Below are 15,954 nucleotides of genomic sequence, written 5' to 3' on the forward strand. Positions count from 1 at the left end.
ACATATCATCCTCCATATTGAGCATACATAGTATGTGCTAGTCTTTCCGGATTATCAATGTCCAAGTGATAATCCTATGACTAGGAACTTTTTAGGATAAGAGTGTGAAAAAGAGTAAAGGTCTCATACATCTAACTCTTTAGATTACTTTCTCTTTAACTCATATTCCTTGGACCTTGTTCAATCAAATATCAAATATAAGCAATGAACAATAAACTTGCCCTTTTGATTAATAATAATTACATCAAAATGATTGTTTTAGGACACAATTCCTTCACTTTTCACCTAGGATGATTCCATGCTGAACTATCAGCTTTACAACCTCATAGAGGTGTTTCATGTGTTCTTCTCTATTTTTGGAGAAGACCAGGATGTCATCTATGTAGACGACGCAGAACTCTGCCACATGTTTGAAGATGTTGTCCATCTTTCTTTGGAAGATTGAGGGAGCTTGTTTGAGACCAAAAGGCATTACCAACCATTCGTAATGACCTTGTGGTGTTCCAAATGCAGTGAGAGGCACACTCTTAGGATGCATCTTGACTTGCCAAAAACCCGACTTTGCATCGAATTTTGAAAAGACCTTGGCTCCTCTGAGCTGGTTTATCAAGACTCGAACTTGAGCAATTTGATAGCCGTCTTTGACAGTCTTTTTATTGACGTCTCTGTAGTCAATAACCATTCTAGCTTTTCCTCGTAGATTTTCTGCATGATTTCTCACGTAGAATGCTGGAGCATGATGAGGGCTAGTGGAATGTTGAATTAATCTCTTGTTCAGGAGATCTTCAATGTCTTTTCTGAATTCCTTTTGATCTTCTTCTTTGTATTGAGGAATTGCTTTGACATGACAGATGGCATTCATGTCATGTAGTCTTAGTTCACAGACCACTGGGTCTTTTACCCAAAACTTCTGGGGATCTACATCGATATTCTACTCGAGTAGTTTCTTGATTTTTTCAAGAGTAGGAATTTTCTAAGACTCAAGCTTGGTCTGAAAGTGCTTGAGGTTATGCTCATGGATGAAACTAGCTTCTTCTTCTTTACTAGTTTCTTCTTCTTCATCTTCTTCTTCTTCTTCTTCAGAGGTTTCTTCAACAAGTAACTCTTCTTGTTGTTTGATTTGGAGTATGGGTTGAAATTTGGGTTTGTAGAGGGTAAGATCACCACTATTCTGTTACGATCTCTGATACTGAGTAGTAAAACCGGGACCTACTACACTTTTGGCTTGTGTAAGTCGGTCTGCCCAGAACACCCGTTCTCCTTTTCTGAAGCCGATCGCTTCTTCATCCTGAATAAATCTTTGTTGGAGAATAAAATCATTTCCCAACCAGAAATCGGAGCCTTGGCCTTAAGATTGCCAAACATTCTGGATGATAAATGTTCCTCCACCAATGGTGATATGAACATTTTTTGCTACCTTATTCATGGTGAGATGGCTTCCATCAAATGTAACACCAGTAGCGGTTTTCTTTTTATCTTCTTTCCAGAGTTCTTCTGGAATTGCAAACTTCTTTGCAACAGTAAATCCTGATCCATTATTGACAAAGGCATGTAGATGATATTTGTTGTGATCAGGGAATTTAAGTCCGATCTCTATGTAGTTGCTAGGGCTGGGCATTTTAGCCCGTAAGCCCGTAAACCCGAACCGGCCCGAACGGTCCGGGCCCAAATTTTTTTTTTTGTGAAACGGTCCAGGTTCGGGCCTATGTATTGAAAAAACGGTCCGGGCCCGGGCCCAGACATTTCTAAAGCAAAAAGCCCGTTAGGCCCGGATTAATTAATAAATGACACATGTCTCATTTTAATTGGAACTTACGATGAAAAGTAAAAGCATTGGTGCACCTCACCACACCATATCACTATCTCTATTCTCTAATATATAAATCCTAACCCTACTCTCTTCCCTCAATGCTCTCTTTTGTCTGCCGCACAAATCTCTCCTCTCTCTTCTCTTCCCTCTCTGCCCAACTCTCTTTCCTCTCTTCACTCCGCCGCACAAGATCAATTTTCTCAGCCATATTCCATATATATTTCAAGTACAACCAAGATCAGTCTTCTCCTCACAGCGATGTCTTCTACTCCATGCATGTTCTTATAGTCTTATTAATTATTTTGTATCTTTTTCCCATGTTTTGATTTCTTTTTTTAGTTTATGATTTGGATGTAAAATCATTTTACTATTCGAATCTTGCATCTATCAAAATATTGTATCATTTGGTTTTTGCAGATCCAAATGATGGAGAAGCTTAAGTTGAGAGAGGAGAACTACAAATGACGATTATGAAACTGTGGAAACATATTGGGAAATTTCTAGATTTTAATTAAATGCTCAGATTTGGAATTATTGTTATTAATTATTAAGATGTATTGTTTGTATAACTGTATTAGATTTTTCTTTTTATGGAAAAATAAATGAGAGGTCCTAACCCAGAAAGGGAAATTTTTCTAATTAAGTTTAATGGAGGATTTCTCAACTTTGTTGTATCAAACTCAAAAGAGAAACAACTCAATATAGAGGAATGAAAGAGCACAGCTCATTGTTTTCATGTTGTTAGTTCCTTTTTTTTACTAATTTTTAGAAATTTGTAAAATGGGCTGTAATATGGAAATAAAAAAAATACAGGTTTTTGGGCCCGAAAGCCCGCAAGCCCGGCTCGAAGTTAAACGGGCCGGTCCCGGTCCCGTGCCCAGCCCTAGTAGTTGCTGTATCTGCTAGTAGAGACGACTTTCGATTGTTGAAGCTCTTTTTCTTCAGCTTGCTCCTTTGGAATGAATGGTTTACATTCTTCTGGAACAATTTCTGGTGATTCAACCAGTTCAATATCTTCATCGATTTTTTCTTCACCGATGATTTCTTCCTTTATTTCTGAGGAAGATGGTTGTTCTATGATTTCTTGGAACAGAGTTTCCACTTCTTTCACCTTTTGCTCAGCGAAATATTCTTCATATTCTTGTTCAACCAATTGGCTTACAATGCCATTCTTGATTTTTCTTCTTGCTTCAGCTATAAAGCATTCTTTGTGATAAGTCTTCTTAGACTTTTCACAAAATATAGGGAGACCATTCTTTTCATGACATAGGCAGTAGTCACAAACGAATGTACCAGGGTTCACCTGATAGGCAGACACAATTGTTTCTGTCTTGCTTTTTTCCCAATTTTTGACTTTCAAAACATTCATCTGTCTGGATTCGAAGTACTCTACTTCAGAATCTGTCTCAGAGTCAGATGATTCTTCTTCTTCGACTGACCAGGCTGAGTATACTGACCTGTCATCGTCTTCATCATCAGAATAGGCTATTTCGTAGCCTTTCATATTTGCTTTTTCTACTATTTGCTCATATTCTTCAAAAAGAGCCTTAGTAGATCTTTTACCCTTTTCCGGGCATTCATTGGCATAGTGCCCTTCAGCTTTGCACAACCAACATCTACAAGCTTTCTTGCTTGGTTGTTTCTGCATATTCTTCTTTTTCTTGAAGAATTTCTTTTTAGGATCTTCGTCCTGTTGTTTCTTGTAGTTGGAACTTTTCTTGAATTTCCAATTCTTTCTCTGGTTACTCCTTTTGAATCTTTTCGAGTAATATTTTTCTTTCTTCTTTCTGTGGAATTTAGATTCGTGACATCCCCAGTTTGTGGGCATATCCAGTATTCCATTGCAGAAATTTTCAACTCCTTTGAGTTGTTTCTTGGCCATCTTAGCTCTAAGATTGGCTTTGCATTGTTCTTTCAGTAATTGCCTGATTCTGTCGGCAATTCCTCCAACTGAAAATCTTTCAATTGGTTTTTCAGCTATGCTTTCTCTCACAGCTGTTCTCCATGGTTCAGGAAGTTTTCTGTGCAACAGGTTGACTAGATCAGTGTTTTCTAGTTCACCGATTGTACAGTAATATTCTTGAAATTCATTCAAGTATTCTTCGAAATACCTCATGTCACAGATTTTGAGAGCATAGATATTCGATTTTGCCGTTTCTTTGGCTTTTTCACTTAGATTTGAGAGATCTCCACAGAACTGATCGTACAGGGGTACTGCAAAATCATACGGAGATTTTGAATTTTTAATCTCTTCTAGCCATTCTCTTTCTCTGGCTGTTTCTTTGAAGGAGAAGTGATACTTCTTCGCAACTCCGGTAAGAGTAGTTTCAAAGTATATTTGAAGATCAGGAGCTTCAAATTTACCAAGGGTAAGAGCAGAGGCCATCATCAGGCTGTCTACCCATCGGTCAAGAGTTTTTCTCTTGTCTAGAGCTTTATCCAGATCTAGCCAAATTCCGTAGTTGGAAATTGGTACTCTGGGTATCTTGTCCTCTGGGACAAATCTTTGAGAATTTCTTTCTCCATTTCTGCCCGTAGGGGCCTTCTGGACAGGGAGTTTGATCTTTCCCTTTTCTCGGATGATGGAAGTTTTGGAGCTTTCTCCTTCTTCCATTTCAATATCCTGGTAGGGAAGGAGTTTTCTTTCCTTTCCTGGATTGAATTTTTTCATTTCTTCGATTAGATTTTCTAATCGCTCAGGACTTTCACAATTCTCAACTTCTTCATAAAGATCATAGAGCTTTTGTGCTCTAAGCATATTTATTGGTCTGTTCAGATCAGCTTCTAGCTCTTCTTCAGTAATAGACTCTGATGGTTCTACAGAGTTTTTTGTGCCGCTAACACTAGCTTCTTCTCTAGTGCTGTAGCTTCTTCTGAGAAGATTTCTGTTTATCCTGATATTTTCAGGACCGACATCACTTTTTCTGTGATTGTCAAAATTTAGACTGATTTCTCCAGTCTTTCTACTTTCGTAGATTTTAGCTTTTACACTTTCTGCTGGTAGCTTCGGACCAGATAATTTCCATTCAATAGGAAAAGTTACTTCATTCCAAGTAACCTTGTGGATCTGTTGTGAATGGTTCTTCTGACTGGTGAGGAATCCAGTAGTGAGACCAGGGATGTTGGAGATCCGTGTCTTCGGCTCTACTGTGGTGCTCATCAGTTTGTAGTATATTCTGTATACTATCGCCAATTCTTGCATATCATTTTTCATTGATATGCCATCTGTCTTGACTCTCAGTCGGAGACAGTGGGCTGCATCTTTCAAGCTGGTTGAGAAGTTTGGGAAGCAATTGAAATATGCCACTTGATTGCACAGAGATGCTTCTAGTGTTCCCAGTAGGCTAGCTTGAAAGTCTGTCAGTCTGTTGTCTTGTAGGACACATAGGACTGAGCAGTTGATGCCTTCTCTTGCCAAAAGCTTTATGCCGACTTGGACTGCTCCAATATGCATAAATTGGTACTTCTTTGCTTGTGCTCTGGCAACTTCAGCTGGAGTGATCATCAAGAGATCTGTTTCTCCTGTTGTTGAGGGGGTTGTGAATTCAAGTAATTTGAAATGATGGCTGTCCATCAGGTCAAATGTTCCCCTTTTATAGATTTGTTTGAAATCTAGCTTTGGAATAGAGGCGTTTTTTACCTCATGTTCGATTTCATTGTATTCAAATTCTTCAGCATTTAGGAGTTGTACTCCTTTCTTTTTCCCGAAGATACTCATCATTTTGAGATCTCGAGTTTCTTTCGGATTTTCATACCGAATACTAGTCGAACTAGTTGAAGGTTCCAGAAAAATCATATTTGGAACAGGATTCTTGTCTGGCCTTTCTAATGGTTTGAATCCATTAGCTTTCTTTTTTACTGTAGGCACTTTTTTGTCCTTCAGTATATTTTTCATAGAATCCAGCGTTTTTTGCTGTTCATTGATTTTTCTACTGACACTCGTCAGTTTTTCTTCTTCCGTTTTTGGAAGCTCTTTGATATAATCCGGTTTGTTTTCCAACTTTTCGAGTTGGTGGATTATAGAAGGTATTTTTTCTAGATGATTTCGACATCTAGTTAATTCTTGCTGTAGGTTCTGATATTTTTCATCAGACGATTTGAATAGAGAATTTAGTTTCTCTATTATCAAATCAGACATTGTCCCCATCTCAGGGATTCATCAGCTGAGCTCTTTACAAGCTCTGATACCAGTGATTTGCGGATCTAACCAATGCTCAGATAATCAAGAGGTTTTTGTTCTTCTTCCAGAACATATAAGAGATTATCAATCTCTTGTTCTATTTTATAGATTCTAGTTTGCAGTCTATAAATAATATCTCAATAGTTGGGAGAATCTCTGTTAAGACTTTCTCTATATTCTTTCAACTTTCTCAATTTCTCTCTTTCCTTTTGTAGTTCTTTGCCAGTATTTCTACAGATATCAACTAATTCAAGTCTATCAATAATCGAAATTATGAATAGTAAACTTTAACTGTTTACCGTAGAGTAGAGGATGCAAATTAGCTGCAATTATATCTAGATAAATAAATTCAAGATGGGCCCACCACGTTTCATCAAAAGAAAATAAAGAAAACAGAATAGTAAAAAGGAAGAGAGAAGGGTATTACTGAGATAAACATTATGTAAAAGGAATAGCGAGGAGAAAAAGAGAAAATTTTTGTGTGAGTGGGGTTGAAAATAAGTTGGTAGAGTGTATGGGGTTGTATTTGGTATTCTATGGGTAAGTGGTCATTATCTCAATGGTCTAATGGTTGTTTCAAAGGTCAAACTTGTCCTCCACTGTACAGTTGTTCGCGCCCCTCTCACTGCGAGTCACACGCTTCTGGGATACAATCCAGGGCATGCGCGCTGCAAATTGAGATTAGTTTTGAAAGCTATTGTTTGTTTCTCTGAAAACCAATTCCAAACTCGCTAGCTAGACAGGCCAATTAACCATCAATTCCAGCATTCCGACCTTATAACAGGCATTTCATATTCCTCGTCAATGACAAAAGGGCACTGTTTTGTGCACGTACTTCTTCTAAATCATATGCATTGAACTACATATAAAGCATAAGGGGTAATTACAGCAGTTAAATTATGTACAAGAGAACCCTTATCATCAAGCTGGTATCAATCCATCTGATATGTATTACATTTTAGATACACGAGCCCAACCATTTGGAAAGTCACGACTCGTCAGCCTTCGGTTCAAGTACAACAGGGATTTTCTCTTTCTGATCACCACGCAACACCTCTACAATCACCTGAGTTCAAAACAGTATATTATTGAAAGATGCACAAAACATGCAGTCACATCAGTTTTCCCCGTCTAAAATCCCCATTAGAGACTAGAAATTCAATAAAACTCACCACCGTATTATGAAGAAATGTGTGGTTGTACTAAAATAGGTCTAAATGTTTGCAGGGTAATTAATCTGGAAATAATAAGGAGCAAGGTCATGAAATGGAAGGCTATACCTTATCACCCACGTGACATTGGTCAAGAATTCTATACAGGTCGCTGCCATTGGTGACTTTTTTTCCATTCACAGAAGTTATAATGTCACCCAATATGAGTCTGCCATAGGAATCACGCTTTGTTGGTAGCAGTCCCTGCATGTTGGAGGCTCATGAGCTTTACTTCAGTGGAAGCACAACAGCATATTTCCATACCATGATTCTAGAATCATGTTAACTTGAAAGTGGAAATCAATTTTTGTAGTACATGAAACTCAAGGAAAAAGAGAAGTGGCAAAAAGCCAAAAAGTACCGCTTTTCCAGCTGGTCCATTTGCCGGTGCATCTAGGACAAGTACTCCACTGACCCCCAACTGTTCAACAGATTGATCGGGTGCAAATTTAATTCCTAAAATAGGTCTGGTGACCTTCCCGAATTTGACCAACTGGTCAACAATGCCATTTACCTGAATATTTTTGAAAAGAAGAAGGAAAGAGTCAGAAGAGTTATCTCTCGCATGGAAGAATTGAAGGATTATTAGTGAAAGGAACTTCATTGATGACTACTCACAGTATCAACTGGAATAGAAAACCCAACACCAGATGATGCACCAGATGGAGAATATATTGCAGTATTTATCCCGATAAGGCTCCCTGCACTGTCTAGAAGTGGCCCCCCACTATTACCGGGGTTAATGGCAGCATCTGTCTGTATAACATCTTGAATTGGACGACCAGTCGCAGCAGAACTGATTTCTCTGCGTAGTCCACTATTTTTATAGGAAAGGAACTATGTTAGACAGATACATACCGTGGACAAAAAGTTCACAAGAGAAAAAAATTTACAAGAGCTAAAACAATACAAAGCAATCATCTAAGAAACACTAGCGAATAGCTGCCTTCTAAATATGAAGCTTATTTCATGTTAGTCGTGCACGACTCAAGAGTGAAAGAATCGAATAAAGATAGAACAATGGACTTCTTTCTAAGAGAAATGGATAATGGACTTTGTACCTGATAACACCAGTAGTAAGGGTATGGTCAAGCCCAAACTGCAAGTTACACACAAGGAAATAAACGCCTCAGTTAAATGCAACCATCTAGTAAGATGTAATCAGAGCCTTCATAACTAGTTAGTGAGTGAAGGATCATGTCATTATAAGGCTTGTTAAAAGTCAACAGCATTTCATACCTAACTGTATTAGTAGTTATAAAAGCCTCTTGTTTGATAGAAGGCAAAACCCTGCTATGGCAAAAGCAATTCTAGAGGGATGGTCTTCTTTGTCTTTAACAGAAAAGATGGGTACAAATAATACAAGCAACTTTCAACCCATTAACCAGAGATAAAGAATCAATACATTAAGTGATTTAAATAATAGAGAATCTTAGTAAATCACAAGGTGTTGATTACGTAATTCGTGGACAATTTTGTGACATACAGTTCTAAAATCAACATCATCACATTAAGTGACTTAAACGAATAGAGGATCATAGTAAATCAGAGGTTTGATTATGTAAGATATGTCTAATGTATTAAGAAGTGATACTAACAATGCAAGGACGAATCAATTATGAAGTAATATTAAGCTTACAGGATTGCCGATAGCAAACACTTTCTGGCCAACTAGCAAGTCTGCAGAGACACCAATTGGTATAGGCCTAAGTTTGTCTTTGGGTGCATCAACATGTAAAACCGCAACATCTTTGTCTTGGTCAAATCCAACAACTTTTGCATCGAAAGTTGACTGATCAGCAAGAGTGACCCTGGAAAGAACTAGCATATCTTTAGATGCAAACCATGAGACGCGCCATTTCACCGCAAAAGAAAAGAAAAGGAATACAAAATGAAATCTCCATCAAATAGAAAGCTTAGCTCAATTAGCAAAGGAAAGATATCCCACATATGGCAGGAGAAACATAAAATTGCAATCAACAGACTTTAAGAAGAGTTGCATAATGCAAAGTATCATTTTGAGATGATGAAACCACCAAATATAGAGAAGCCCATCAATTAATAGAACATAGAGTTCCATAAGCATTACACTCTTTAACAAGATTCCACAGATGGCTGAAGAAATATTAAATTAACCATCTCACAAACAAATCTTGTACACTCCAGTCCCGATAACTATACTGAAATGAAGTGTGTGTTAAATTTTAAATGAACTACATTCCTACAATTTACAATCGTATGAACCTATCGAAATTGAAGGCCAAAAGCATAGATAACTCATATATCTTTAGTACACTATTTTACCACTTACCAATACATACATTTCATCCTTAGCTAAACCAGACGCACACAAATCATCTGATAAACAAAATTCTGAAGTAACAGAACACTATATATAGCTAGGCATTCCAATGGAACAAGAATTCGAATCCAACGAACCTGAGATCAGAAGCGCCGCGAATCACGTGGTAATTGGTGACAATGTTCCCACCTTTATCCCACACAAACCCGGACCCAGACCCCTGCGGCACCTCAAACACGTCCAAAGTAAACGCATCCTGCCTAAACAAACCCCACAAACACTCACCCCATCAAAAACCAGTCCACGAAAACCACAGACTCGTCAACGAATCGAAACAAAATCAGAGCCATTACCTGGCCGCGAGATTGGTGATGTAAACCACAGAGGGAGTGTTCTCCTGGAACAGCCGCACCGTAGCCAGCTCATCCGTCTACAGCTTCCTCTGCGGCGTGACCACAAAAGCAGAGGCCGAGTCGACGTCGGCGACGAGCAGGGACAGGGACAGAGCTAGAGAAGTGCAGAGAATGAGCAAGGAGTCGAAGGCAAACGAGAATGGATTCTTGGTGGTGAGGAGAAGCTTGTTGAGACATGGAGGGCACAAGGGTCTGCAGGGAAGCAGAGAGCGTTTGTGGGGTTTGACATGTGAAGAAGACGGGGTTGGGATTTTGTGGAGGGAAACAATGGTGAGCTTTCGGATTGGGGAGCGAGGAGGAAACAATGGAGAAGAGAAGAGGAAGTTTGTGGAGATCAGGGAAGAAGCAACCATGGCTGAGCTGCCCAATAAGGATTGACTAGTTTTGATTCCTCTTGTTATTTATATCCAAGTATTCATATTACAAAATGCTGATGGTGGATTCTAGATTGTAGTGAAAGTAGCTGGATATATATACCTTCTTTTTAATAATAAAAAAGAAATAATTGGGTTTCTTTCATACTTAACCGTTATGTCCTTGTAAGTTGTAACCACTATTTGAAAGGAATTTTTCCCTCGAGCCAAATGACTAAGCTGATATGTACGATGCTATATCCTTCTCAGGAAATTTCGTGCTTATTATAAAAATCTAAAGCAGAAATCTTTGTCATCAATTTGTTATCCTAATCGATCAGTCTGCTAATCCGCTTTGGTAAATAATGTAATGAAGTAAAAAGGAAAATTACATGGGGGTGAAAACTGAACAATTTCTGACCTACGAAAGCGAACAATTCATTAGAGTAGATTAGACTCTCCTAGGAGTACTCCAGAAGGATCAGCATATTCACAAAACTCATGATCGGAACTCATTAGTTCTATAGAAACTGCATTAGTTCTATAGTTAAATGTGAAATGATCATTGGATCCCTAGATATAATTACTTGAGAAAACTGGCACCATTTAGAATATGTATGGGTAACAAAGCTAAAGTAGTAATTATTCCAATCATATGACTGCAAGATAGATGAATTTGTTCTGTCACTGCCTTACAACTCATGCCATGCCATACAAACAATGTCCCCATTTATGCCAGTAGAAATGTTTGTATAGCATCGCAGTCTAGATCGATCACAATTGCTAAATCTAGATCGATCACCAAAACAAATGGACGGTCTTAGAAGCAACAATCGAAACATCTTCCCATAGAAGCGCAAAAACGTCATTTCACATCGATTCGGCTTTAGATGTATGTATGTATAATTACCCGATCAAATTATCAAGTGGTATTAGTATTTGAATAGAATTACCCAATCAACTTTGAAAAAAAAAAATTACCCAATTAAATTTTTTAGGGTTTATCAAGTATGTTAATAATTTCATTCATTTGACAAAAAGTAGTAATTAATTAATCCAAGAATCAAATAATACGGCATAAATTTCTAGTCTTAGCGATTTTACAACATTGACAAAAATTTTATCTAAAAAAATAAGGGTGGGCGCAGTGTGGGAGGATGCGGATTAAGGCCGAAACCGCAACCAACCCACTTCTATCGAATTGGCTATTTTTCAAACCGCAACCGCATTTGAAATGTGCTAAATCAATTAATTCGGTTACCACGTTTTTCAGTGCGGTGCGATTCGATTTCAGTTTGAACCGGTTATAGTTTTTAGGGCTAAATATTGTTTACCACCCTGTGGTATGGACCTCACATCAATTCAGTCCCTCGACTTTCAATTTCATCAAAAACACCCCCGAACTATCATTTTCTCGTCCAATAGGTCCCTCCGACTCAATTCCGTTAATTTCAGACGTTAAATGCTGACGTGGCATTTCCAACTCATCAAAAGTGGGGCCCATACGGATGTGAAATTCCCAAAATATCCCTACCCTATTCTAACTCAGATCGCGGATCTCTCCCACATTAATCCTCCCCATTACGTTAGAGTCCCAGAACGGGGTTAGAGTCCTAGATTCAGAAAGCAAAAAACTGAAAACCTAAAAAATCGAATGCGTGAAGAAGGAGAAGGCTGAACTGATTGAAAGGCCCACAAAATCGACAAGCAGAAGGTCGATTGAAAAGCTGGAGAAGGTTTCGACATGGCCGACAACGTGCTTGATGTTTGGATTCCCAGAAAAACGAAGGATGGAGATGAAATCCCACATTACGGTGAGTTTGGGTTTAGGATTTTGCATGACGGTGGTCAAATCTTTAGGTTTTATGGATTAAAGAGTTTTGGGTTTCGCGTTTAAGGTTTGAAATTAGGGTTTCAAAATTTCAAAATTGGGGAAAAAGGGTTTCTGGGTTTTGTTTCATAGCTTCTAAAGTTTCTGGGTTTCGGGTTTTAGTATGATGTGATGACTATGTTGGTTGTTCTGGGTTTCGGGTTTTAGTATGATGTGATGACCAGGTCGGGGTTTCTGGGTTTCGGGTTTTAGTATGATGTGATGACTATGTTGGTTGTTCTGGGTTTCGGTATCATGTGATGACTATGTTGGTTTGAGAGCTTCTAAAGTTTCTGGGTTTCAGAGCTTCTAAAGCTTCTAAAGTTTCTGGATTTTGTGTTTCTGCATTTTTTATCTTGTATTGGTCCTAGTGTTTTACCCAAACCATTATCGGTTTTGTCAGTAATGTAACCTCAAAGGCTTGTTATCAACCCCACCAATTGAGTGTACATTGACTTAAAAGTTCCACTTTCTGATGCTTTGTAGAGGGATAGCAGTAACAGTAGGAATAAGTGAATAACGTTGTCTTTGCTTTTGGTATGACTTTTTCAAGTTGCAAAGTATGACTTTTTCAAGTTGCAAAATTCTTGTGTACTTTTTCAACCAGAAGCTTATATTGTATGTTTGTGATATAGGGTTTAGAAGTTTAAAAATAGCTTATATGTTGCAGGAACATGCTTGAATTCTGACATAGCAAAGTACAATATAAAACAATAAGTTTACCCTTTCCAGAAACATGCCTTTTCTATTTTGACTTGTATTGTTGTCTCATACTTATTCAATCCTAATAATTATGAAGATGATGCCGACATATAGCTACTAATAGATATTTTATGTTTGGGTCATTTATGCTTAAATTGTTGTCTGATTGTGAAGGCTCCAATCTTAAAGTAGGTGATTAAAGTATGCAGGTGCATGTGAAAGTTGTTGGGGACAATGAATGAGGGTTTTAATATTGCTGCCGTTATGGTTTTTTTTTTTGTTGGTTGTGGTCATTGTTTACTACTACCCACTTAGCAGTGCTTTTATAAGTGGTCCAACTGTTGGTTGTCATAATAACTGACATGCTTTATTAATTTTCTTTTCTTTCCTTCCATGCAGATAATCCTGATTACTTTACGATGAAGATATATCATGGGGGGGGGGGGGGGGGTGGGGAACATATTAGGAAACAGGTATGTAGGTGGGAAGATATCCTTCTATGATCACGTCGACAAGGATAGGATGTCGTTGACCGAGTTAGATAACATGGTCCAAGGGTTGAACCCAGATTATGCCGGTACTAGGATTGATTATTGGTTTAGTATAGGAAGTGAAGATGATGCTATGACAAAAATAAGTTCAGATGCGGATGTGATGACTATGTTATGTTGTGTACCAGAAGTGAGATTAGTTGTTCTCTACTTAGATCACATTCATAGAGGTGATGAAGGCTTAAATGAAGTTGAGGTCTATATGTCTCCAGCTGGTTTTGATGTGTTTAGTCAGTCGGGATCTTCTGGAGTGGTGATTGAAGAGCTCCCTGATGAGCCGAGAAAGAAGCCTACATGTGTTATTGAGGAGATCATTGATGAAAAAGAGTTGCAAGTTAGTGAGACAAGGGAGACAAGGCAGCTGGGTATAGTCATTAGAGAGGTTAATGATGGCATCCCTAGTCAAGGCAGCAAGGTGTCTAAAGCAGATCCTAAAGACAAAGGGAAAGGAAAGATGTACCCTGAGGGAAGTGATGTGCATAAAAGTATTGGCGGTGTAAGTGGTTTAAAGGAGGAGCTGCTGAAAGATATAGATATTCTTGACTACATGGTGATGACCACGTGGAGGTTGAGACTTTTGAAGGAACAAAGAATGTGGTCAACCTTATTGCAAGGACCTGCACATGCCGAATGTGGGACTTAAGTGGTGTTCCATGCAAGCACGCTGTCTCAGCAATATACAACAATAGGGCAGATCCGGAAGACTTTGTTGCAGATTGCTACTTAAAAAAGACGTTCATTAACATTTACAGCAATTTGATCAAGCCTGTTAATGGAATGGAGATGTGGAGTAGGAGTGAAGAACAACCAATTCTGCCTCCACAATATTCTAGACAGCCAGGAAGGCCACGAACAAAGAGGATTAGAGATTTATTGGAGAAGTTGGCTGCAAATGGAACAAAGCTTGGAAGAGTTCATCGGTCCTTGAAGTGTAGCAATTGTCAAAGAGTTGGCCACAACGTGAAGACATGTCACAGAAATCTTCCACCAAAAGATAAGCAAGCTGCAAATGTGAACAAGAAAAGGAAGCTGAACAATGGAGAAGGAACTGCATCTCAAAACGCCCAGGTAATTTCTGATTTATTTTCACGTTATGTTTAGTGTACTTTTGCAAATTAATTTGTTTATGGGGCAGCTTGTTTATGTTTCTATTTAAGGTTGATCCCATAATTTTTTTGCAACCTAAACCTGGAAGAAAACCAGCATTGAGTAAGAATGACTTGAGGAAAAACCATCTAAAAGTGGTTGAATATCAAAGGGTATGAAAGTTGGATTTTAGTTGTAAACTTTGTGTATTTGTTGATGAATAGGTCTGTGATGCTTTGCTTTTGTGATGCTTTGCTTTTGTGATGAAAGTTGGGCTAGTGATGCTTTGCTTTTGGTATCTGTGTGTTGACAATTATATTCTTGTTTCTGAATTTTTTTTTTTTTTTGCGAGTATAGAAGAAGATGGCTGCATTGAAGGCATCTAGAAAAGCTGCTGCTGCTGCTGCCACCCCTGCTAACTCTACCAAAGCTGCTGCTACCGCCACAAAATCCAAGTCCACCAAAGCTGCTACTGCTGCTGCCGCATCTACCTCAGCAACCACAAGGCCTCCGACATCGAGTAAAGCATCAAAAGGTCAATCTCCAACACCTTGCAGATCATCTCAAAGGATTAGGCAGAATTCCAAGCAAGGGGGAAAGTAGGTGGAAGTTTGGGGAATGATAAGCAAGCTGTAATACCCCGAAAATTCAACTTAAATTTCCGATGACATTTTGGACATGATTTTGTGGTCATGGGAGAAAGTACGAAGCTTGGAGGAGTGGTGAAATTAGTTCGAACGATTTTTATTCAAAAACGAACGTAATTTAGGGGGGTCTCAAAAAGTGACTTTTTATACATACCGAATTTGGGAAACTTTCCTTCATGAAAGTTGTAGAACTCGTCGATACGATCGCGCGCATATGTGGAACGTAATATTCGGAGTTTGTATGAATAAGTTATGATTTTTTGAAAAATTCCAATTTAGTATAAATACTCAAATTTCGGAAAATTCCGAAAATAAAAACAGAAAATTCAAAAATTGGAAAAATAGGTCGGGCTGCAGCGTTCCCCTCCGGAAATCGCCCTTGATTTCGATCGGCAATTTCTTCCTCCTCCGGCAAGCTTTTGACGTGAAACAAAGCCCAGATCAGTGATAGGAGCATTTTAATGTGATATTTTAATAGTTAATTCCTCACATTTTGCTTAGTTAATTCCTTAACTGAATTGATTTTTAATTCAATTTCTATTTTTAGGTACATTGGAGTAGATGAAGGTGAAATGAGCGTTAGGTCCATAATTACCTGGAAATGATGGAGAAAAATGGAAATGTACTAAAAGATCAATTTTACACATATTCCTACTCTGGCTAGGAGAAACCAAGCCAAGCAAAGAAGAAGGAGCGGCCGCCTGACCAAATGAACTTCAAATGAGATGAAACCTTCCAGATCCATTCTAGACACCCAAAGGAACATTTTATATGAAGAGTGCAAGATCCAGATAGAAGTGGAAGGCCTTCAAACAATCAGTCCAATTTT

At 38.4% G+C, this 15,954-nt stretch overlaps 1 protein-coding gene and 1 pseudogene across 1 annotated transcript; one reads left to right on the plus strand and one right to left on the minus strand.

The window, feature by feature from the left end:
- Positions 1-6,726: 6,726 nt before the first annotated feature.
- On the minus strand, positions 6,727-10,343 carry LOC133732055 (protease Do-like 1, chloroplastic; annotated as a pseudogene).
- Positions 10,344-14,169: 3,826 nt separating this feature from the next.
- On the plus strand, positions 14,170-15,081 carry LOC133730197 (uncharacterized). The gene is made up of 3 exons (XM_062157831.1): positions 14,170-14,460; positions 14,550-14,651; positions 14,836-15,081. Exons 1-3 carry the CDS (start codon positions 14,170-14,172, stop codon positions 15,079-15,081), a joined length of 639 nt encoding a protein of 212 aa, XP_062013815.1.
- The last annotated feature ends 873 nt before the right edge of the window (positions 15,082-15,954 follow it).

This window comes from Rosa rugosa, chromosome 2 (genome assembly GCF_958449725.1).
Source record: "Rosa rugosa chromosome 2, drRosRugo1.1, whole genome shotgun sequence".
In the NCBI taxonomy this organism is placed as follows: Eukaryota; Viridiplantae; Streptophyta; class Magnoliopsida; order Rosales; family Rosaceae; genus Rosa; species Rosa rugosa.

Coding starts and splice junctions, on each gene's coding strand:
- LOC133730197 (XM_062157831.1), top strand. CDS start 14,170: ATGGAGATGTGGAGTAGGAGTGAAGAACAACCAATTCTGCCTCCACAA. Junction 14,461..14,549: donor CTGCATCTCAAAACGCCCAG/GTAATTTCTGAT, acceptor TTTCTATTTAAG/GTTGATCCCATAATTTTTTT. Junction 14,652..14,835: donor AAGTGGTTGAATATCAAAGG/GTATGAAAGTTG, acceptor TTGCGAGTATAG/AAGAAGATGGCTGCATTGAA.